The following is a 22,933-nucleotide window of genomic DNA, read 5'->3' on the forward strand; positions in this document are numbered from 1 at the left end:
AGGTGCATAGGGAAATGGGAAGGAAGTCACCTTGGAGGGAGGTGAGGAACCAATGCCACCACCATAGCTGGGCGGTGGAACGATTATGGATGTTGAGGACGGCAGCAATCACATAGGAGGAGAAGGTATAGTAGATGTGGGAAAGGAAGTCGAAGGGAATAGAGGCAGAGGGGCAGACATAGATGGTGGTGCAGGTAACGATAAGGCTGGAGAAGAGACTGAGGATCAGTTGTTCTGTAGGATCGGGAAGGAGGGGTTACAGCCAAACACGGATCTGGCAGTGGTGGCTAATGGCTACTCCACCACATGCTATTGGGAGTGGATTATCAGAGAGATGAAGGAGGTAGGGCAATGTGTGTATGGTATTTTGGGGCTGGGGAAAGATTTCGTTCAGGAGGAAAGGATCCATATAGTGGGTCATGAGGGTATGTATGAGAAGGTTCCTGTTAATGGGAAGGGAGCAGATGTTGTTGAACAAGATATGGTGCTGTTGCACCATAATGGGAACTTAGACGAGTGTGTCAAGATGGGAGAATGTGAAGTGGGCCTGGTTATGGGAGTAGGTGGCACAGGTATTTAGGTGGAAAACGGAGTGGGCAGTGAGGGATATCTGTTGGAAGGTGTGGGGGCACTGGAAGGGAAGGACATCTTGATGGACGATGGTAATGAATTGGATGATGTTTTTGGCAGTGGGGGGGGGGGGGGGGAACAAAGGGAGTTGCCAGGAGGGGGGGCATCCAAAGTTCAGACAGGGACGGTGAGTTCAGGAGTGGAAGGGGGATCAGTCCTTGCACTTCTGGGAGTAGGTTGGGTGGGGTAACTTCCAAGTGTTACAGGAAGGGGGGGACTGGAGGTTGGGATACCGCCGGAGGAAGAGCACTGGTTTAAAGTGTGGGCAGACTGGGAACTCTTAATACTAAGATGTTTGATGTGCATTGTAGCATAAACACCTCTGGTAGTGCATGGATAGGGAGGGGGAACAGGAGGAGTCAACTTTGCACTGCTGGTGGAATAGGAAGGCGCCATCTTTAAGGGGAAGGTCAATGGAGGGAGCATGCTTGGATAAGACCCACATGAGGTGGGTAGGGCCGGCAGAATTATAGATCTGGGCAGACAGCATGCCTTGAGCTCTGCCAAAACCTCCTCCTCCGCGATCATAGGACTAAGCAGAGTGACCACGGCGGTGAGGGTCGGCAGGTGACGTAGGGGTTGGGGTTGGTGGGAAGAGGAAGATAAAGGAGCTGTGGCGAGGGAGGCACTTGGGCCAAAGCAGGTGATAGGGATTCTGGAAGGGATGTTGGTATGGAGAGTGGGGCTAAGGGAGGTGATGAGGACTTAGTCCCTATGGGGGTGAGGAGGGAGATAGGAGCTCCTGGAAATTGTTGGCAAAGTAGAAGGGTGAGGTTCCTAGCCTCCCGGAAGGACGGGTCTGGATTGGACAGGAGATATTTATGGGAAGGGAAGAAAGACAAGGGGACAGTGGAGAGGGGGGCCAGAAGAGGCAGGTGACGTCCATGGCATCTGGAAGGGGGGGGAGGGAGAGGCTGGGATTTCTTAGGAGCTGAAGAGTTGGGGTGCCACTGGGTTGTTTATCTGCAGCGGAAGGGTGAGAGGAGGCTTGGGGTCAGGTGCAACCAGAAGATGGCGGGAGGTGATAGGTCCTGGCATCGCCGTAATGGTGGCGTGTGCCATGGCTCTGTGGGTGACCACCATGGTAGGGGCTTTAGTAGTGTACGAAACAGCATGGGGGAGTGGAGGGAAGGGATTGGGAGTGGGGAAGGGGGTATGTGGAGCAGAGGCTGGGGCAATGTAGGGTGCAGAAGTGGGAAGGGTGATAAATGGGGGTATGGACTGGGAGGAGGGCGATTGGGCCCTCCACGTAATAGTGGTGGTGGCAGCAGAGGGGGAGGTATACGCGAGGGCTGTGGTGGTTGTGATGCTGGTGGGGGTAGTCATGGTGAAGGCGAAGAAGGGAAACAGAACAGGAGAAAACAGAAAATGGGGGCGGAAAAAGGATGAGGGCAACAACGAATCACACACGACAGGGAAGATGAAGATGAAGACAAAGACACTGACCGGGGCTGAAGCCATACTCTGCTGCTGCCGATGGGAGGGCGGCTGCAGGGGGAAGACCCATCGCTTGGGGGTGGCGATGGGCCTCACCGCGTCAGCTGTTGCTGCTGCCGCCGCTGCTGCTGCTGCTGCTGCTGCTGCTGCTGGCGCCGTCGCCAGGCTGCTGGGCTGTTGGAGCCGGCTGGGCTGCTGGAACCAGCTGGGCTGCTGGAACTGGATGGGTTGCTGTAACCGGCTGGGCGGATGGGCTGCTGGAACCTGCTGATGCTGCTGGAACCTGCTGGTGCTGCTGGAACTCGAACTGGAACTAGAACTGTCACTGGCGTCGCTGCTGGGCCGCTGGTTGTGACTGCTGCTGCACCTGCTGCAGTTCCTAACACTTCAACAATTGTACGCAACAATTCTTGAAAGGCGCAATTCGTTCGAGTTCCACCGAAGAATTACGATGTTCCAAGATGTAGGTAGCTCTGAATGGAAGTAAGTGACCCCTCAACTGTTGTCCTAAACAGATTGGAATCGATGTGTAGTACAGCAGCAAGTACAGAATGCGTGCATGTGGCGTTCATTCATCGGAAGATTTAAACGGTGACCTAAAAGTCCATTGACATTTCAAAATTCAATACTTTATGGAGTAACGTATGCAGAGAAGTAAAAACTGACAAACGTGCTTGAAACGATATGGTGTTTGATTGAAGCCAAGTAGAAGTGCACAAAATGACTAACAGATGGCCCTTCATATGATACAAAAGCCGTAATTAGCTAACAACGCATTTTTAGCTAAGACGGTGTTGTTCTTCATAACATATGCTTAACATTCAGCCATCATTCATCAACAATACCTCTAATCCAGAGAAAATGTGTTGTATTATTAGCAAATTAGAATTCAAATAAATGGAAGTCCATGTGACCGCATTAGCTGTTTACTGTAGTCCCTTCAAAGACCCACAACCGGTTTCGCATATTAAAGTACCTCCTCAGGCGCATTCGTGTAGGGATGGTGAGAAACTGCTGTCAGATGTTGTCTTTTAGCATCCCTACTAAGATCGGAATGTCGTCGTAGAGTTGCGACTTCATGTAGCCACACAACCAACATGGACAGAGATCTACAGACTTGGTAGGCCAAGCTTGACGAACAGGGTGGCTTAGCACGTGATCCTCTCCAACGTGTGCAGGTTGTAACAATATGGGGTAGAGCGCCAACCTGCATAAAAGTCGTCCTTCCAACAGGTGTTTAACACACAGGCTAGGTATGATCCTCTCTCGGTGCATCTAATTTGATACGCGAATCTCATGCTGCGTCAATGACGTGTTGCTGTTCAGAGCCAGCTGTTGGCCAGTTTTTGCACTCGTTTTTGATTTCAGTAAAACTTCGTATCATTTCAGGCATGTATTTCAATTTTTACCTTTATACCTACATTATTTCGTGGATTAGTGTATTTTCTAATGTTAACGGACTTTTGGGTCACCCTGTGGATAGATCCCAACCGACATCTCATTACTGATACTTCCAACTTTCTCTCCAACTCTCTAGAAGGAGGAAATCTGCACTCTCAGTGTTGCTCTACTAATCTCCCTAGAATAATTGTTTTAGCCCAAGAATCCATCATTTCCTCGCTCATCAGGATTTTTCACCCTTCATCTTCTTGATCAGTTTGAGATCAGTGGCAAATAGACAGACTCTGAGAGTCGTCGGTGCATGACAAAATTCAGTTCTCTTTGAGGGAATGGTGTGGAGCTGACATAATAACTATTTTCTTTGTGTATGCTGGAAATTGTCATTCGTAAACGAAGCACACACTACACGAAACAACAAAAAGAGACTCAGCTGCTCACAAAATTGGGTAGTGCAGTGGTTAAAGCAACTGACGCTCATTCAGAAGGATAACGACTCAAACCCCGTTCTGCCACGCATATTTAGATCTGCGGTTTCGGTAAACATGTTAACGCAACTGCCAGGATGCTTTGGTAAGAACACAGCAAATAACTTTTCCTTTGTTAAACTTAATTTCCATTCTATGTGTTTTATGTTTGCCCATGTAGCCAATGCAATATCTTTTTCTGCATAATTTTGAAAATATTTATTACGTCCTCATATGTCACGTTACACGGCTAAGAGAAGTGCTGCATTATTTGGACGCTACTTGTACAAATTGTCCTAGAAGCCCTCTAACGCTATCGACTTTTTATGAAATCCGGTTGTATAAACTGTGATCTATAACGGATGTTATGCAGTCATGTACGTTTGCAATTCCAAGTCTGTATCTGCAAAGATTAAGAGTAGTTAAAGGCATGTCAGACTATCCTTCTCTTTAGAAATTTATACTAATTGGCAGAAGTTAGCGTTCTAAAAATATGTTCAGATGTGTGTAAATTCCTAAGGGACCAAACTGCTGAGGTCATCGGTCCCTAGACTTACACACTACTGAAACTAACATATGACAAGAACAACACACACGCCCATGCCCGAGGTAGGAAAAAAATGGCTCTGAGCACTATGGGACTTAACATCGATGGTCATCAGTCCCCTAGAACTTAGAACTACTTAAACCTAACTAACCTAAGGACAGCACACAATACCCAGCCATCACGAGGCAGAGAAAATCCCCGACCCCGCCGGGAATCGAACCCGGGAACCCGGGCGTGGGAAGCGAGAACGCTACCGCACGACCAGGAGATGCGGGCCCCGAGGTAGGACTCGAAGCTCCAGCGGGAGAGGCCACGCAATCCGTTGCTTGGCGCCTCTAACAGCGCGGCCACTCCGCAAGGCTTAGCCTTCTAGACATGCCACATACGCACACATGTTGTCATCTCAATTGTCATAATTTGTTATGTTTCCTATGTTCATTTTATTTAGTTTATCAGTTTATTAAATTATTCAACGTAAGTAATAGCTTTTAATACTTTTTACACCTACACAACGAACATATTGGGAATTGTGCCTTACTGTAGTTAATTTGAGTGTAACTTTGCCTTTAAGTTTTCGTCTTTACACAATTAACATAGCGCACAATAGAAGCAAGGGCTTATTTTTCATCTGTTGTGCTCACTTTTAAAATGTCAACAGTATCCTTTGTTCTTACTGAGAAAAGAGGCAACCTATTTAGTACTTTGTCGCAAAAGGACGGATGAAACGAATATCCGACGAGTTAGGGTCTCCCGTTTGATATTTGCACAGAAGATGTAACAGATTTCCTTGGTCCTAATTCTTTATGGAAAACTTTAAAAAATGAGTCCCTGAGGAATTATTTTTTCATGCATTTGTGTTCGGTACGTAGGGGAAAATAAATAGCTGTTCCATTTGCAACCTTGTTTTGAAGCAGATGAGAATCATTGTCGTCAACATGGTTTTGTTTCAGGACTGCATTGTTTCAATTGTGAAGCAATGGCTTGCGTAAGCGGTCACAGCTAACTGTTGAGAAGCGAGTACTGGTGTGTGTGTGTGTGAGTGTGTGTGTGTGTGTACGAGTGGGTGGGTGCACAAACGTTCACTGACATGGAACACAATGAGAGAGGTATCGAGGGCATTTAGAGATCGATCTGACAATGCCCCACCACGTTAGGCGACGCTCTCTGATGGGGGAAAACGTTCTTTTGTTTCAGGCAAGAAAACACGAGAGAAGACGTGTGGCGTCGTCATTCCCTCAACTGGGCAGTCTCCAACGAAAGACATTCGCAAAACACCTGAACTTCAAATACCGCAGTCAGTAGTGTACAACATCACAAATTATATGAAAACAGAAGAACTTAGAGGTTTGTGAACGAATTATCTGACAGTGACTTTTGAGCAGCGAGTTGCAGCCTGACGGGCTTTGTTAACACAATATCCAAATACCGTCTCGCACATAGTCATTTCCGGAGGAATGTGTGATACATCGTAGTCCGCACAGGAAGAATGTGGTTTTATTCCAAGAGTAATCTCCATTATGAGAAAAAGCTGGAAAGGGGGTTCCTTACATGGGGGTTCCTAATGGTACGATGAGCCGGAATGTCACCACGATACCTGTTCGGACCACATTTGTTTCAGGGGTATCTGAGTGGAAACTGTTAATTAGACATTTTTGCAAATGTAATTAAAGACATCATGGACTGCATCTTGTTACAGCACACTCTACTATTCAGACAGTTTTTGAGGAATAGTTCTCCGAGACTTGTCTATTGTGCTGGGTTCAGGAACGTTTCCGGTGGCACCGAATCGGTCATCAGGAAGCATAGACCTTACGACATCAGATAACTAACTATGGGGAATAATCAAGTTCCATGTAGCAACCCAACGGTGGTACAAGCCTGATGATAAATTGCGTAAGAGTGCTGCGGAAGGCTTTCGACGCCTAACTCACGAGATGCTCTGCAATATGTCAAGGAGGCAATGCGCATGCATAGATCTCTGTGTATGATCAAATAGTAGACACAGAGAACTGCTAACGACACTGTCTGACAGAAATGGGAAGCACACAGAAGGCATGGTTCGATGTCAATGCAACTTCGTCCACGTACACACAATTGGCGATTAGATAAGTAATTACAGAATAGCAGTTTTCTCTAACATGTGGAACAGCCAGTAGAGCACAGTACTATTGTTTGTGTTTAATTACCAAACTTGGCACGGGATATAAGGGACGCTGAGTTATCATGAGGACTCGGATGTGCTACGAACTCGTGTGTGGCAAATTGTTCAGTACGTGAAGTTGCTGAGTTGCAGGCTACCATTTGCGCAAATTGTCGCATCGTGCAGTAATTTGTGGGGCATTCGGATGTCACAGCGACTAAACGTTGGACTGCTTGGGAATGTGGGGGCAGGCATACTTGCCGTCGGGTTTCCGCCCGACCGCTTCTAACCACCACAAGCATACTGCGCAACAAGCTCATCGTAACTGCGCCTGCCATTTAACAACTTGTTTACTTCATGAACTTCGTGCATGAGTCAGTGTCATTCTGTATTATTGGTTGGAGACTGTCAGGAGCCGGACTAATTAACCGTCCCTTGGGACAAGGTGCAACGTCATGTCCACAAGTGAGCTCTTATTGCCTGTGTTTTGACAAGTTTGAGGCTGGCCGCTACGAATTCCTCTCCTGCGCCAATTTCTTCATCTCGGAGTAGCACTTGCAATCCATGTCCTCACTTATTTTCTGGATGTATTCCGATGTCTGTCTTCCTCTATAGTTTTTACCCTCTACAGCTCATTCTATTACACCCGAAGTTACTCTCTGATCTCGTAACAGATGTCTTACCATCTTGTCCCTTCTTCTTGTCTGTCTTTTCCATATATTCCTTTCCTCTCCGTTTCTGCGCAGAACCTCCTCATTTCTTACCTTATCAGTCCACCTAATTTTCAATATTCGGCTGTAGCACCACATCTAATAAACTTCGATTGTCTTCTGTTCCGATTTTCCCACAGTCCATGTTTCATTACCAAACAATGCTGTGCTCCTAACGTACATTCTCAGAAATTTCTCCCTCAAGGCCTATGCTTGATACCAGTAGACTTCTCTTGACCGGGAATATCTTTTTTACCAGTGCTTTTTATGTCCTCGTTACTTCGTGCATCATGAGCTATTTTGCTGCCTAGGTAGCAGAATTCCTAAACTTCGTCTACTTCGTGACCGTAAAACCCGATGTAAAATTCCTCGCTTTTCTCATTTCTGTTACCTCTCATTATTTTCGTCTTTTTTCGATTTACTCTCAGTCCACATTCTGTATTCATTAGACTGTTCATTCCATTCAACACATCTTGTAATTCTTCCTCTCTTTCACCGAGGATAGCAGTACCATCAGCGAATCTTATCGCTGATGTATTTTCACCTTGCAATTTAGTACCGCTCTTGAACCTTTCTTTTATTTCCATCATTGCGTCTTCAGCATTAAGCATCTTGAGCATTATTGTTGGAAGATTATATCCCTGTCTTACTCCATTTTTTAATCCGAGCACTTCGTTATTGGTCTTCCATTGTTATTATTCCTTCTTGGCTTTGGTACATGTTGTACATTCCCCGTCTCTCCCTATAGCTTACACTTATTTTCCTCAGAACCTCCAACATCTTGCACCATTTGACACCATTCGACAAATCTTATCACGGTGTCTTGATTTTTCTTTAGTCCTGCTTTCATTAGCAACCGCAACGTCAGAATGCCTCTCTGCTGCCTTTACCTTTCCTGAAGCCAAACTAATCGTCATCTAACACATCCTCAATTGTAACTACCTGGTACTTTGTAAATTTGAATAGATTTTGTAAATATCGAAATTATATCACATAGTCTCTCAACTGGCGAAGTCTCATTTCGTTCTTCCTCCCCTTCCGGATGCTTCATTTTTTTATCAGGCAGAGTACATAATTTTTATATGTTTCTTATGTTCCCTCTGATCCTTAGTGACATGATAATCAACGTGGCCCGTGCCCTCCTGGGAGGTGTTTTGGTACTCAGTTTTTCCATGCTCATTCCAATGTTTTCTTTGGTGCACTAGATTCACCATCTCCTTTGTTTTCGCGCCTTGGACGCTCTGTTCTTAAGAGCATTACATCTTTTCTAGTGAGTAGTATCTTAATTACATGTGCAGTATTTCGGTCTCCTAAGATGTTTTTAATTTTATTTTACTTGCTTGGTTTTCTCCTTACCTTTTCAGCACATGACATCTTCGGGATACCTATTCAAACAAGAATTTTAAAGTATTCAGTTTTGTTATGACCCACTTTTCATTAACCACGAATCACATTCGTACAGAACTATAAGATTTTGGTTAATAGTGACAGTTTCCTGAGCCTTACTAACTTGCTTACAATGTACTATCAGGAGGCTTCTCAGATACACTGTAGATGTATGCTTATGAATGATCCACGAATCTGGAACCGCACAACCGCTACGGTCGCAGGTTAGAATCCTGCCTCGGGCATGGATGTGTGTGATGTCCTTAGGTTAGTTAGGTTCTAGGGGACTGATGACCTTAGAAGTTAAGTCCCATAGTGCTGAGAGCCATTTGAACCATTTGATCCACGAATCAGAAATGAGTTGATGTTGTAAATCAGTGTCCTGTCACATGATTCGTGCAGTTCTATCAGTGATCTTACTTTATGTTAAGGGTACGTTTAACAAACTGCCAGTGTTTCCTCGATCTAGTGCAAGTAATACAATCCCTGTAATTATCCTGTGAGACTAGCGACAGGTGCGTAGTGACACAATTCACAGCCCGCTGCCACCAGTCTTTTCGGCAACAAGTAGCATCTGGGGCTGGATGCGGCCCGCCGCCGCCAGCAGCGCTCATTACGCGCTGTTTGTTCTTCGTTAGTAGCGCAACCTCCCCCTCCCCCATACCGTCACATCCCCCCCTCCCCCCACCTCTTTCCCTCAGAGCGCCTGCGTTGCGCGTAGCGCCATTAACCGCGCTGCGCTCAAAGACTACGCATTAAGGCTGCTGAATACCGGGGTCGCCATCGCCCAGGCCCTCCATTGTTTCCGCCGCTGCGCCCTCAGCAGCCCAACAGCTAATTTGAGAGAAATTCCTCCGGAAAGGCCAGCAGGGCTGCACCTGTGAGCTGGAACGTGCTGCGCCCTTCTGCGGGCCTAATGAATCGTCTTCCACCCTTATCTCCTCCATGAGTTCAAAGCCGCTCACCCTACGATCCCATTACTAGCCGACGTGGTAATATGTTTTAGTGTGTCATGTATCGCATCGTGTTAGTTCAACACCACTGTATCTTCTTTAGAAAGCGTGAAGCACGTGATGTTAAATTAGAATATTATGTGCACCATTATGCGGTAACGTGGGGTGAGGAAGTGAGTCGATGGTGGTAACTGGATGAGTATTCCTGTGGGATATGTTTATCGTTTATGTGTAATTGACACACAACAAGAATGATTATATAATTATCTCTCACACAAGCAAGTTGGACTTCTTTACTACTTGCAGGAGAGGTTCATTTGCAGTACTTTTGATGACAGTGGATTTCCTGTTTACCGTGACTCGCAGGAACAGGGTAACTCCTTCTCTCCGCTGTTACACAACACGATAACACACAATTTTTCTCAGACAAAAACAACTAAATTAATTTTGATGATGCCTTCAACGGTGAGTACATAGTTCAAATTGGTCTACCTGAATAGTAATCATTATAATGAAATTAGTACTAGCTTCTTCCCCGCAATGTGCCCGCTATCCTTTGGACACATGCATTGAAAACACCTCCTCCTCCCCCTTCTGTGTCCACCTTTTTCTCCCACTGTCTCCCACCTCAGCCTCCCACGTCTATTTATTGCCTCCTCCCCATTGTTTCTTCATCTCCTCCCCAGCCTCCCTTCACTTCCTCCACCCCTTCTCTTCATTTCCTCCACCCACTCTCTCTGACTATATCTTCCTCCACTCTCCCTCTGACCGTATCCTCCTCCACATCTCTGCCTCCCCTCTTCCTTTTCCACCTACTGACTATACCTTCAATGTGCCTCATGCATCTCCCCATCTCTCTCTCTCTCTCTCTCTCTCTCTCTCTCTCTCTCTTCATTTCCTCCTCCCCTTTCAATCCCCTCCTCTATCCATCTGTCCCCAGCCATCCTCATCACCACAAGTAGCCCCTGCAACGCAGTACAATAAAGCAGGCCAATATTACTCCCACAACACACCTGTCATAGAGGGCAGATTACACGTCATGACCTTTGACACAATTTACCTGACCCTGACATGCATGCCACCATGCAAAGCAGGTTGATAAAGCAGGCTGATACTGCTCCAGCACAACTTACCTATCATACAAGGCAGCCTACATGTCAGGACCCAAAAACCAGGCCGGCCGCGGTGGTCTAGCGGTTAAGGCGCTCAGTCCGGAACCGTGCGACTGCTACGGTTGCAGGTTCGAATCCTGCCTCGGGCATGGATGTGTGTGATGTCCTTAGGTTGGTTAGGTTTAAGTAGTTCTAAGTTCTAGGGGACTGATGACCACAGATGTTAAGTCCCATAGTGCTCAGAGCCATTTGAACCATTTTGAACCAAAAACCGGTTCTTCCCCCAAGATCTACGCTGCCCTACAAGACAAATCGATTCTGCAGGCTGATACCATTCCCACACAACATGTCATTCATGCAGGGCAGCCTATAACCTATGGGCTCATAAAGAAACGTTTCTGATGCATCTCTGCTCCTATTGGAAAATGGAAATTTGGGGTTAGTTACTATGGGACCAAACTGGATGAGGTCGTTGGTTCCTAGACTTACACAACTTAATCTAACTTAAATTAACTTACACTAAGAACAACAAACACACTCATGCCTGAGGGAGGACTTGAATCTCTGATGGAGGGAGCTGTGCAAACCAAGGCAAGGCACCCCTGACTGCATGGCTACCCCATATGGCTTGCTCCTGTTGGAGTTAGGTTACATACACCACAGCGCTGATACTTACGAGACCAGCTGTTTCTGTGACAAATTTGCTTGTAATCCATCCATGGGTTTTGGAAGAGATCTCAGACATACACACACACTCTGATCTCTCTCTCTCTCTCTCTCCCTCTCTTGCTCCTTCTCCCTCTAAGACAAAAACACTGATGCATTACAAACGAATTATCTGAATAGAGTAGAAACTGGTCCACGTGATGTACATGTATACACAAACAAATGATTACAGTTTAAGAAAATAGAATGATCTCCTCAAGAGAGAAAGCTTCTCAAGTTGGGCAAGTCAATAATGCACTGGTCCTTATGGAAGCACTTATTTGGCTTTGTCCTCCTGAATAATATAGTTGCAGTCAGTAATTAAAACTTCCGGGCTAAGAGGCCGTGGTCCAATAGTAGAAATACTTCTCCCTGACGTTTCGTTGCCAGCTGCGGGCAACATCATCTGAGGTGAGTCTACGACTGGTTGCTAGGCCGTGGAGGTCCTGTTTATATAGAGTGCGTAGAGGGTGCCACCACTCGTCACGTGTTGTCAACAGTATAACTATCTCTGGCTGGCGTCATTACTCTCGATCGAAGGTAATCGATTGTCACATCTTTGTACAAAGTCGATCACCATCTCTTATCTAACTTCAAGCCTTGGTCTTTAAAAATCTCTACAGCCTCTCTATGCATACGTGCATAATAATGCGATGTCTTAGCTAGCACGCTCGTCTCACTAAATTTTATTTCATGGTCACCCGTTTCAAAAACATGTTCCGCTACAGCTGATTTGTCCGTGTGTCCCAGTCGACGTCAGGGAGAAGTATTTCTACTATTGGACCACGGCCTCTTAGCTCGGAAGTTTTAATTACTGAAGACGCTGGCAGTGAAAGCCTACACGCTACGAATATAGTGGCAAATTCTGTTGAACTGGTTGGAGGGTCCTGCCTATAATACTCCAAACGTTCTCAACTGAACAGAGATCCAGCGACCTTGCTGACTAAGGTGGGGTTAGGTGAGTAGAAAGACAAGCAAGAAAATTCTCACCATGAGCAGGTGGGCATTATCTTGCCGAAATGTGAGACCAGTATTGTTTACCATTAAGGACAACAAAAGAAGGTGTAGAACACCACCCATGTATCGCTGTGCTGTGATGGTGCTGTGGATGACAAAGGAAGGGGTCCTGCTGAGACCAGCACCAATCCCACCCATCTCTTGGGCCATATCGCAGTCGACAGTTAGGTTGGTATCACACTGCTGTCTGGGGGCATCTCAAGACATATCTTCGCTGGTCATGGGGGCTCACTTCGAAGTGGGACTCATCACATATTATACACCGAAGACGTGCCTGGAAATGATACCGACCTGACATTCACCAGTCACATTATCCAAAAACCAAGAGTGATGCTCTAGGGTTCCATTCCCTTTCATAGCAGGACCTCTTTGTCATTCTCAGCAGCCTTACAGCACAGCAGTACATCTACAATATTAATTTTGCTGTCCTTTGCCATAAGCAAGCCATCCTGGGCTTACATTTCAGCAAGATAATACCAATGCACAAGGCGCGAATTTCTAATGCTTGTCTTCATGCTCGTCAAACCACACCCTGTCCAGCAAAGTCGCCGGATTTCTCCCAAATTACGAACGGTTGGAGCACTATGGGTGGGACTCTCCAAGCAGCTCGGTAGTTTGATGATCTAACGCCTCAGTTTGATGGAATTAGTCACACTATCCCTCTGGAGGATGTCCAACAATTCTGTCAATCCCTGTCAAGCCAAATAAATGCTTGCATAAGGTCCTGAGATTGACCAACGCGTTATTGACTTGCTCAATTTGTGCTTTTCCTTGAATAAATTATCCATCCTATCTACTCATATTCGTCCTGTTCGGATAAATAATTCGTGGTCCGCCTTTTTTTCTGTCTTAGAGTACGTATTTTTCAGACTATCTTGCAGGTCACAGAATGATTTAAATAATGAAAACTGCTCCACTTACTTTTTTTTATGCTTAGCCCAAGGCGTTTCGAGAATTTATTCTTCCTTTCTGCTTTGCGGGATAGCCACGTGGTCTAAAGCGCTTTGTCACAGTCTGTGCGGCTACCCCCTCGGATGTTCGAGTCCTCCTTCGGGCATGGGTGTGTGTGTTGTCTTTAGCGTAAGTTAGTTTAAGTTAGATTAAGCAGTGTGTAGGCTCAGGGACGGATGACCTCAGCAGTTTGGTCGCATAAGACCTTACCACAAATTTCCAATTTCTTATTTTCAAGTGCCGTTGTGCATTTGTTTACATGAATATGTAAACAATAGCCTGCTGCTGTGGCCGAGGGGTTCTAGGCAGTTCAGCCCGGAACCACGCTGCTGCTACGGTCGTAGGTTCGAATCCTGCCTCTGGCATGGATGCGTGTGATGCCATTAGGTTAGTTAGGTTTAAGTAGTTCTAAGTCTAGAGGACTAATGACCTCAGACGCTAAGTCCCATAGTACTTAGAGCCATTTGAACCATTTTGTAAACAATGTGGTAAACAAACAGTGTAAGTGATGATTCTCGTGTGTACGATATTCTGTTTAATGGGGGAGACGCAATACCTTTTAACTTAAAAAACACGCAAGAGTGACAGAAAATCACACATGCACACATCACCAAACATAGCCATGTTAACGAATGTACAAATGCACTTGAAAATTAGAATAAAGAAATCATGAATGACACAGTTACAGGCTTTTCTGAACCATCTAATGTGCTGAACGAAATCAAGGACAGTGAAAGCTGTTTGCCGTAAGGAAAGCAATGACGTGTTGGGCTCAGCTCCTGGAAGAATTGCTCGCATGTTGGCCTTTCGGCGTCAATCATAATGAACTAGGAGCGACTGTATTATTACTAACAAGCGGACGCTGGCGGCTTTACAATTTCACCACTGTAATTTGGCCACCGAGTGGTTCTTCCACTACTTGGCTCTGGATACCAATTCAAACGGGGTGACCTGAAGGAATCATCCCAAATGTTGCCTTGTTCAACCCAAGAAACTCACTTCCCACAGTTGGCAAGACGCGGCCTGTGGTGGTGAATGCAGCGAGTGCGCCTTCTGTGCTGCAGATTTGGAGACGTTTTTTTGGGGAATCTGATGTCTACGTCACCCGGCAAAAATTGGAGACGTTTCTACTGCGCCAAGGTTTTCGAAGCAGTGTGGATGAGTGTACAGGTGTGACACTGTTAGTTACGTAAGCCCATCCACCACGGCAAGGTCATATAACATGGGGTGGGAAAAATCGGTTTTTAATTATCCTTTGTCACGAGGCCAAAAATCGCTTAAAAGCATCAATCACGTCAGTTTTAATTGTCCTGAGGCCAAAAACCGCATAAAAAGCATCAATCAAAATAAAATCGAATTATTAATTACCATGTGATTGTGGCAAAACATGTTCAAAATGCTGTCCACCGTTTTCTGCAACTAATTGAAATCGAGAAACAGCATGTTTCACAACTGATCTAAATGTTTCCGAGGTGCCTTCATTGCAGCTAAGTTTGTAATCGGAACAGTGAACACGTCTTTCAGATATCCCCACAGCCAGATGTCACACGGATTAAGATCAGGTGGTCAGGATGGCCAGGCTGTTGGGAAATGACGGCTGATAATTCTAGCATTTCCGAACTGATGCTTCAACAGTTACCTAGCTGCATTTTCAATGGGCGGAGGTGCGCCATCTTGCATAAAATTAATCCAAACCATACATCCATGCTGTTGGAGAGCTGGAATGATGTCGTTGGGCAAAAGACACTCATAGCGCCAACATGTGACGGTACACGTAACAGGAGCAGAAGCACCTGTCTCTTCGAAAAAATATGACCCTATGTTAAATGATGCCGTACACCCGCACCATACAGTGACCTTTTCAGGATGAAGTGGTACTGGTTGATTTGCGTGTGGATTTTCCGTGGCCCATATTCGACAATTCTATGTATTGCCATATCCTGTCACATGGAAGTGGTCTTTCTCTGTCGAAAAATCTTTCACGACCAATCATTGTCCATTTCCAAGGTAGCGAGAAATTCTAGAGCAATGGTCTCTCTTACAGGGAAGTCTGGTCACTTCGAACACAGAGGATTACCGATGATGACTTTCCCCACACTCCATTCGCAAGTGGTGTTGAGTGGTACTTAAGTAAACAAATTAGTGAAATCAAAGTGAAGTAGAAATTAGAATATAAATGAAAAACTTGGTTTAGTTTAGAGAGTTACATACTGGCATTGAGCGGGCAGAACAGCAGAACAGAAGAGACAATGACCGTGAAGTCAGCAAGTTCCACATAAGCAGGCGCTGTCGATTCAGCCGTCAGGGCATCGCCCGACCGGCTCACGTCTTTCTCAGTTGTCGCATGTGAGCAAAGGCCCTCGCCAACATCCCAAGAGCCAATGACCGACGTTAAGAAGATTCTTCGAGAAGCTTTCCAACGTGATAGAAGAGGCAATGACCGGCTCACGTGTTTCTCAGTTGTCACATGTGAGCAAAGACCCTCGCCTACATCTCAAGAGCCAATGACCGACATTAAGAAGATTCTTCGAGAAGCTTTTCAACGTGACAGAAGAGGCAATGGCCGTAAATTCGTTCACCTCCAGTGAACTGAAGTGAATAAATACGCGAGACGCGGTTGGCCCGACAGACGAAGACGAAGACGGAGACGAAGACGGAGACGGAGACGGAGACGAGAGACGAAGAAGACGAATTAGTGAAGAAGCGTAGCAGCTGTTTTCAGTCAGTTTCGGTGGTGAAGACCGTCATGCAAGAAGAGACCACATCATGCACAGTCGCACCAAGTCCGCCGCTGTAATGGAATAGCAAGCAGCAGCCTCGGCGCCAGAAGACAGAAGTTAAAAGGTATTTGAAGTCTGATCTTTATGTACCCGGGTGACTCGTGAGGACGGGAAGGAGACGGCCTCACATCAGCAGTCACCTGTGAGCTGGGATGAAGACCTGACAGCCGAAGACTGTCAAGCGGGAGTCCGTGGTTCGAGTCCGAGTCCGCGACACTGGCCTTCCCAAGCCGCGCCGCTCCGCTGGCCGACGCACAACACACGCGGCCGCTTAGAGAAGAGAAACACTGGGACGCCACACCCAAGGTATCATCCGATGCACTACTTCGATCGCAATAATTAAACCGGCCACCTCACGCTGCGCGTCTCCAGTAAGCTGGGCGAGATGGCGACACGAGATACACACCGCTACGCGTAATGAGACGCCGCCGCCGCCGCCGCCGCCGCCGCTGCCGCAGCAGAAGACTTCACAAACGACATAGCTGCCGCTCTCCGAACCAGAACATTCCGTAAGATACAGTTGTACAAATATTCAATAAAAGTTATCTTATGTAAAAATGATGTTTCATTCGACCTCATACCCGAGCCAAGGAGGAACCCACACTGCCCACATGTTGTTAAGAGAGAAAAGTTAATTTATTTAATATTTTCACCCTGACAGAATGCTTTAGAATGCTCATCCTGACAATTGACAGCATCAAAAGAGAAAACCCAGTTACATTTAGTGACAGAAGTGTTACATGTAGTATCACAACTGTTACATTTGGTGTCAGAGAAAAAACCCTTGGCTCAATATGAGGTGTGAATGACAGTCTCTAAAGGTCCACAGTTAGTATTGTTTAATGTGTGAAAGGATAGAGGTTTGCATAGCAGTCGTAATATTTTATTTATTAAGAAGTGTATTTTCACTCATGATTTTAAGAGTTTGTCGAAAATATTTAAACATCTTTTGCATTCAGTGTAATAAGATTGTGTAACTAACAGTTTGTAAAATGATGACACGAAATCGTACAAAGTCAGAGTCAGCACCACAAGCGGTTTCTACTGATGAAGCTATTCAGAGCTTAGTTAATCAAATAGCACAGCTTAAAAATGATAATAATGCATTATTGAAACAGTTGTGTGAGGTTAGGCAAACCAGTTCAATCCCTCCCACCCTACATGCCTCAGCAGCAGCCTTGGTAACTCCTTTTTCGCCGGCCGCAGTGGCCGTGCGGTTCTAGGCGTTACAGTCTGGAGCCGAGCGACCGCTACGGTCGCAGGTTCGAATCCTGCCTCAGGCATGGATGTGTGTGATGTCCTTAGGTTAGTTAGGTTTAATTAGTTCTAAGTTCTAGGCGACTGATGACCTCAGAAGTTAAGTCGCATAGTGCTCAGAGCCATTTGAACCATTTGAACTCTTTTTTCAGGTAAACCTCGCGAAGACATAACAGCCTTTTTTGATGATTTAGTAGCAGCTGCAAAGTTAGGATCATGGTCAGATGAACAGCTCTTACAAATGACAAAGTTAAGATTGCTAGGAGAGGCTAAAGCACACGTATTGTACCATGAAGAATTACGGAATGCTACAACATTTGAGGAATTAAAGAAAGGATTACTTAAGCGTTTTCAAAAACAGAACAGCTGTAGATTTTATAGGGAACAGTTAAACACTATCACTCAGAGGCAAAACGAGTGGTTAGAAAGCTTTGTAGATAGGATTAGAAAAGTTAGTATTAACACCTATCAGTTGACAAATAGTGATGAAGCAAATAAATTTATTTTACAAGAGGCAGGAAATAGAGCTCATGATACATTTTTACGTGGGTCGCCTCCTGAAACGTCCCGTCGTGTCAGGGCAGAGTTTCCTAAAAATTTAGCAGAAGCTGTATCTGTGGCGACAGCTTTCGAAGAAATAGACATTGCCATCAGATACAAGGAGAAGCGAAATGTATTTTCAGCAGGAGTACGATGTTTTAGTTGCGATCGACAGGGCCATATAGCAAAAAATTGCAGACAACCTAAATGCAATAATTGTCAAAGAATACGTCACACATTCAAGGAATGCAGGTCTAAAAAAGTTTTTGGAATTAGAAATCAGTTAAACTCAAACTGGAATGTCGGAGCCGCCGCCAGGCGTTCCCAATAAAATTTCATGAAATTAAGGCGAATGTGAAGGCGGAATGCTGGTTATCTGCTACCATACAGGATAAAGAGGCAAGGATACTAGTGGATACAGGTGCAAACGTATCAATAGTAAGTAATGAATGTATTGGAGAAAAGAAGTATGACCCTCCAAGGCATAGATGAGTGGAGTAGGAGGAGGTACAGTGAAGTCATTAGGATGTACATCACTGATTTTCTATATTCACGGTGTACAATTTCAAGAAGATGTGGAAGCGGTAACAAAGGTAACTGACGGGTACGACGCGATCCTAGGGTTGGATTTCCTGAATAAACATCACACTAAAATTGACCTCAGACAGCAAACTGTAGAACTTAGCGGAATAGTGTTTCAGCTAGGTGACACCGCTGCAAAGGGCCCACTGCCGCAAGATTTCACCAACCGGAAGGCGAAATCAACTGCACTGCGTGCAACGTCCTTGAAGGTTGATTCGCGGGATCAGATACCATCTGGCTCAGGAAAACTTTTCTGGATGACCGTTGACCCCGAAGTACCTACAGATACAGTGTGTCCAATAGAGCCTTTAAAGGAAAATGAGGAATTAGATGTATCACATTGTTTTGTACGTAGAAGTGTTGTACGGGTTCAAAACGTTGAGGGAGAAAGAAAAGTACCGGTACATATTGACAATTTCGGAGTGGAGGACAAAGAGTTGCATAAGGGAATATTAGTAGCTACAGTCAGTACTTTTGAAGAAGAAGATTTCATTTGGTCATATATTAATGATGGTCAGAAACCAGACGCCTATAAAACCGAATTACGCTAGAAGATTGAGCATTTGAAAGGAAATGATAGAGACACGATACAAGCGGTTTTAGTTGAGTTTCAAGATTTATTTAATGCAGAAGGTCCACTGCCAGCAACAGATATCACACAGCATAGGGTCCCAACAGGAAATAGCCCCCCAGTTTATAGGAAGCCTTATAGAGTTGCGCATCACTTACAGCCAGTACTGGATGAATTTATAGAACAGCATCTAAAATATGGAATTACAGAATATTCTGATTCGTCTTATAATTCAAATATCGTAATCACTCCAAAGAAGTATCCCGACGGTACGAAACGATATAGATTTTGTTGTGACTACAGGCACCTTAACAAACAAACTATCGCAGATGTTTATCCTCTTCCAAACATTACAGATATCAATGACAGTTTGGGTAACAGTAAATACTTTTCAACAATCGATCTACATAGCGGATATCATCAATTGGAAGTTGCACCTGAAGATAGGCATAAAACAGCATTTTCTACCCCTGGAGGCCATTGGCAATTTAAAAGAATGCCTTTCGGTTTGAAAAATGCACCAGCAACTTTTCAAAGACTGCTCGATTGAGTATTGCGAGGACTCAAAACTCAGCAATGTTGTGTATATCTAGACGATATTATTGTATTCTCCAAAGACATTAATGAACATGCTGTGCCTCTGCGTAATGTTTTCCAGAGACTTAGAAAAGCTAAATTAACATTAAATATGGAAAAATGTAGTTTTGCATTGACAGAGGTTACATACCTAGGGCATGTCATTAGTGAAAAAGGAATTAAAACAGATCCTCGATTAATTTCGGCAGTTAAGGACTTCCCAACACCACAACGCGTTAAGTAAGTACAAAGTTTCATTGGTCTCGCATCGTACTACCGGAAATATGTTCAAAATTTCGCTGAAATTGCCCGACCCTTAACCCAATTATTGAAAAAGGGTTCAAAATTTCATTGGTCTGAAGATTGCGAATCAGCATTTCAAACCCTTAAAGATAAGTTAACACACAGTCCAGTATTAGCCTACCCAGATTATAATAAAGAATTTATTTTATCCTGTGACGCAAGTGGTCATTCAGTAGGAGTTGTTTTGAGTCAGAATATAATGGCGCGGAACACCCCATAGCCTACGCTTCGAGACAACTAACAACGACAGAAAGAAATTATTCCACAACGGAGAAAGAATTGTTAAGTGTTATTTATGGCTTCAAATACTTTAAATGCTACTTGTATGGTAGAAAATTCAGGGTTATTACAGACCACGCAGCTTTAAAATGGTTGCTTGGGTTAAAGGATCCATCTAGTCGTCTCACCCGTTGGGCCCTATGTCTTTCCGAAATGGATTTCGAAGTTATCCATAAACCAGGCAAAAAACACACGAATGCAGATTGTCTAAGTCGGAAAATAGCACTTTTGGAAGCAACAGGCCGAGGTGCTGAGGACTGGAGAAAGGCACAAGATGAGGATACAGAATGCAAAAAATACGCATCTCAAAAACAATTTTGCTTTGAAGATGGTGTATTATGCTGTAAAACAAAACTTGGACCGCGAATTGTTGTTCCCCAACACCTTAGACAAGAAATAATGGCAGAGGCCCATGATCATATCCTTGCAGGACACGGTGGACAACGGACAACCGAAAGACGTGTAGCAGAGCGATTTTGGTGGCAAACCAGAAAGCAGGATGTTGCACAGTACGTTCGTAATTGCATTGCGTGCACACAACGAGCTGAACTTTCTCGTTCAAAAATACCCTTACAGAGGCTCCCCGAGGTTTCATGTCCATTTCAAATCTGTGGACTGGATCTCTACGGGCCATTTCATAAAACACCGGCTGGTAATAAGTATGTCCTTACAATTATAGATCACTTTTCACGCTATCTAGCTATGGTGAGTCTCCCAAATCAGCAAGCAAATACAGTTGCCCAAGCTTTAGTTAACAACTGGACTTTCAAATTTGGCGTACCTGAAGCTATTATCACAGATCAGGGATCTAATTTTATGTCTGAACTAATGAAACGGCTATGCCACTTACTAAAAATACGCAAATTACGCACAACTCCGTTACACCCTCAGTGAAACGGACGCACAGAAAGAGTTCATCGGACAATTGGCAAGATGCTTAGTTATTATCTTAACGAACAACATTCTAATTGGGATACGTATTTACCAATAACTGTGTCGGTATACAACGCCAAAACCCATGAAGCAACTGGCATGTCACCTTATGAAGTGGTCTATGGCAGAAAAATGCCGTCCCCTTTTGATGTAATCAGGCAGAAAAACGGAAAAGTCGGAGAAACAGTAAGAGATTTCAGTCGAATGATGAAGGATGTATGGAAAAGGTTCAAAAATCTAATACAAAGGCTTTGGAACGACAGGAAAGGTTAGGTAATGCCCAAGCTAAATATCCAAATTACAAAATCGGTCAGTGGGTGCTGCTTTCAACTCCATACGTTGCGAAAGGAAAAACGAAGAAATTTGTAACAAACTACAGAGGTCCTTATCAAATTATTGAGATCACGTCACCAGTCAACGTTAAATTGCAACTGCCCACCCGAACTACCATTGTGCATGCAAGTCGTTTAAAACCTTTTAAGGGCGCTCCAGATGTAATTCCTTCAACAATAGTGTCTGCTTTTCCGAAGGGTGGAGGAAGTACCCGAAAAGGAAAAAGAGTGGCCAAGCCAGCACAACATATAGACATGACACCATACAATCTTCAACCAAGAGTGCGAATGTCCTAGTTGAATCTTAGTAGACTGTAGTATACAAATGTAGATAATTAATAAATGATAATGGTTTATTTTTTAAGAAAAAAAAGGTTGAACGTAGATTGATGTAGATCTTGTAGTTAAAAATGTATTCCTTCTTTTCTTTGTTTTTGTTTTTGTTTTTACTAGGTTCGTAGGTCCATAACCATGTTGTTTGCTTTTTTCAGAAAACGCCATGCAAGCATTTCCTACACAAAACCTATCCTACCTCAATGACTCCCTTGACAGTTCCCTTCTGAAGTCATTAGATATGTTCATAAACTCACAGCAAGGCAAAATTGATGCCAATGTTATGAAGCAACATGTCTTAAAATTAAAAGCTGAACACAAAACTAAAATTATAATGCTAGAAACGGGTATATCTGGAACCTTTGTGTTGGTGTTTCTGCTTTGTACAGTTTTCTTTTATTTAAGACGGAAAAATAAGCCAAATAATAATATACCACTTCATCAAATCCCGGTTAACTGGATACCACACTCTTAAATGGTGTACTTCAGTGGTTACTTTTGAGCATTAATGTATTAATTTTGTTTATTGTACTTCAATCTTTATTAAACAGTCTTATGTTAAGGTAAACAATACTGTAGAATAGATATTCTTGCATAAATATAGGGTAGATTAAACAAGTGTAGCTATGTAACTTTCTAAGTGAATAATCTATTCTTGTTTATTCATTGTCATCAAGATTTGTTACACTTATTACAACATTTTATGTGTGCACTATGTGATTCATGAGCGTACAGTGCTTTAGTAAAGTGATAAAGTATTTTCAACATACTTAATGTGAAGCGTGTGTAATCTTCTAAGTCGAGAGTTTTCATTGCTTGTGTTAGTGCTTTTGCCGTGTTAAGAGTGGAGGAATGTTGAGTGGTAAATTCGAGGGCGAATTTCTCCGAAGGGTGCAGGAATGTTGAGTGGTACTTAAGTAAATAAGTTAGTGAAATCAAAGTGAAGTAGAAATTAGAATATAAATGAAAAACTTGGTTTAGTTTAGAGAGTTAC

General features: G+C 44.2%; 1 protein-coding gene across 1 annotated transcript; it reads right to left on the minus strand.

Annotated features, from left to right (window-relative positions):
• Positions 1–2,159: 2,159 nt before the first annotated feature.
• On the minus strand, positions 2,160–9,662 carry LOC126474476 (uncharacterized). The gene is made up of 2 exons (XM_050101948.1): positions 9,488–9,662; positions 2,160–2,452 (listed from the first exon to the last, which is right to left on the minus strand). Exons 1-2 carry the CDS (start codon positions 9,660–9,662, stop codon positions 2,160–2,162), a joined length of 468 nt encoding a protein of 155 aa, XP_049957905.1.
• Between the last annotated feature and the right edge of the window lie 13,271 nt (positions 9,663–22,933).

This window comes from Schistocerca serialis, chromosome 4, assembly GCF_023864345.2.
Source record: "Schistocerca serialis cubense isolate TAMUIC-IGC-003099 chromosome 4, iqSchSeri2.2, whole genome shotgun sequence".
In the NCBI taxonomy this organism is placed as follows: domain Eukaryota; kingdom Metazoa; phylum Arthropoda; class Insecta; order Orthoptera; family Acrididae; genus Schistocerca; species Schistocerca serialis.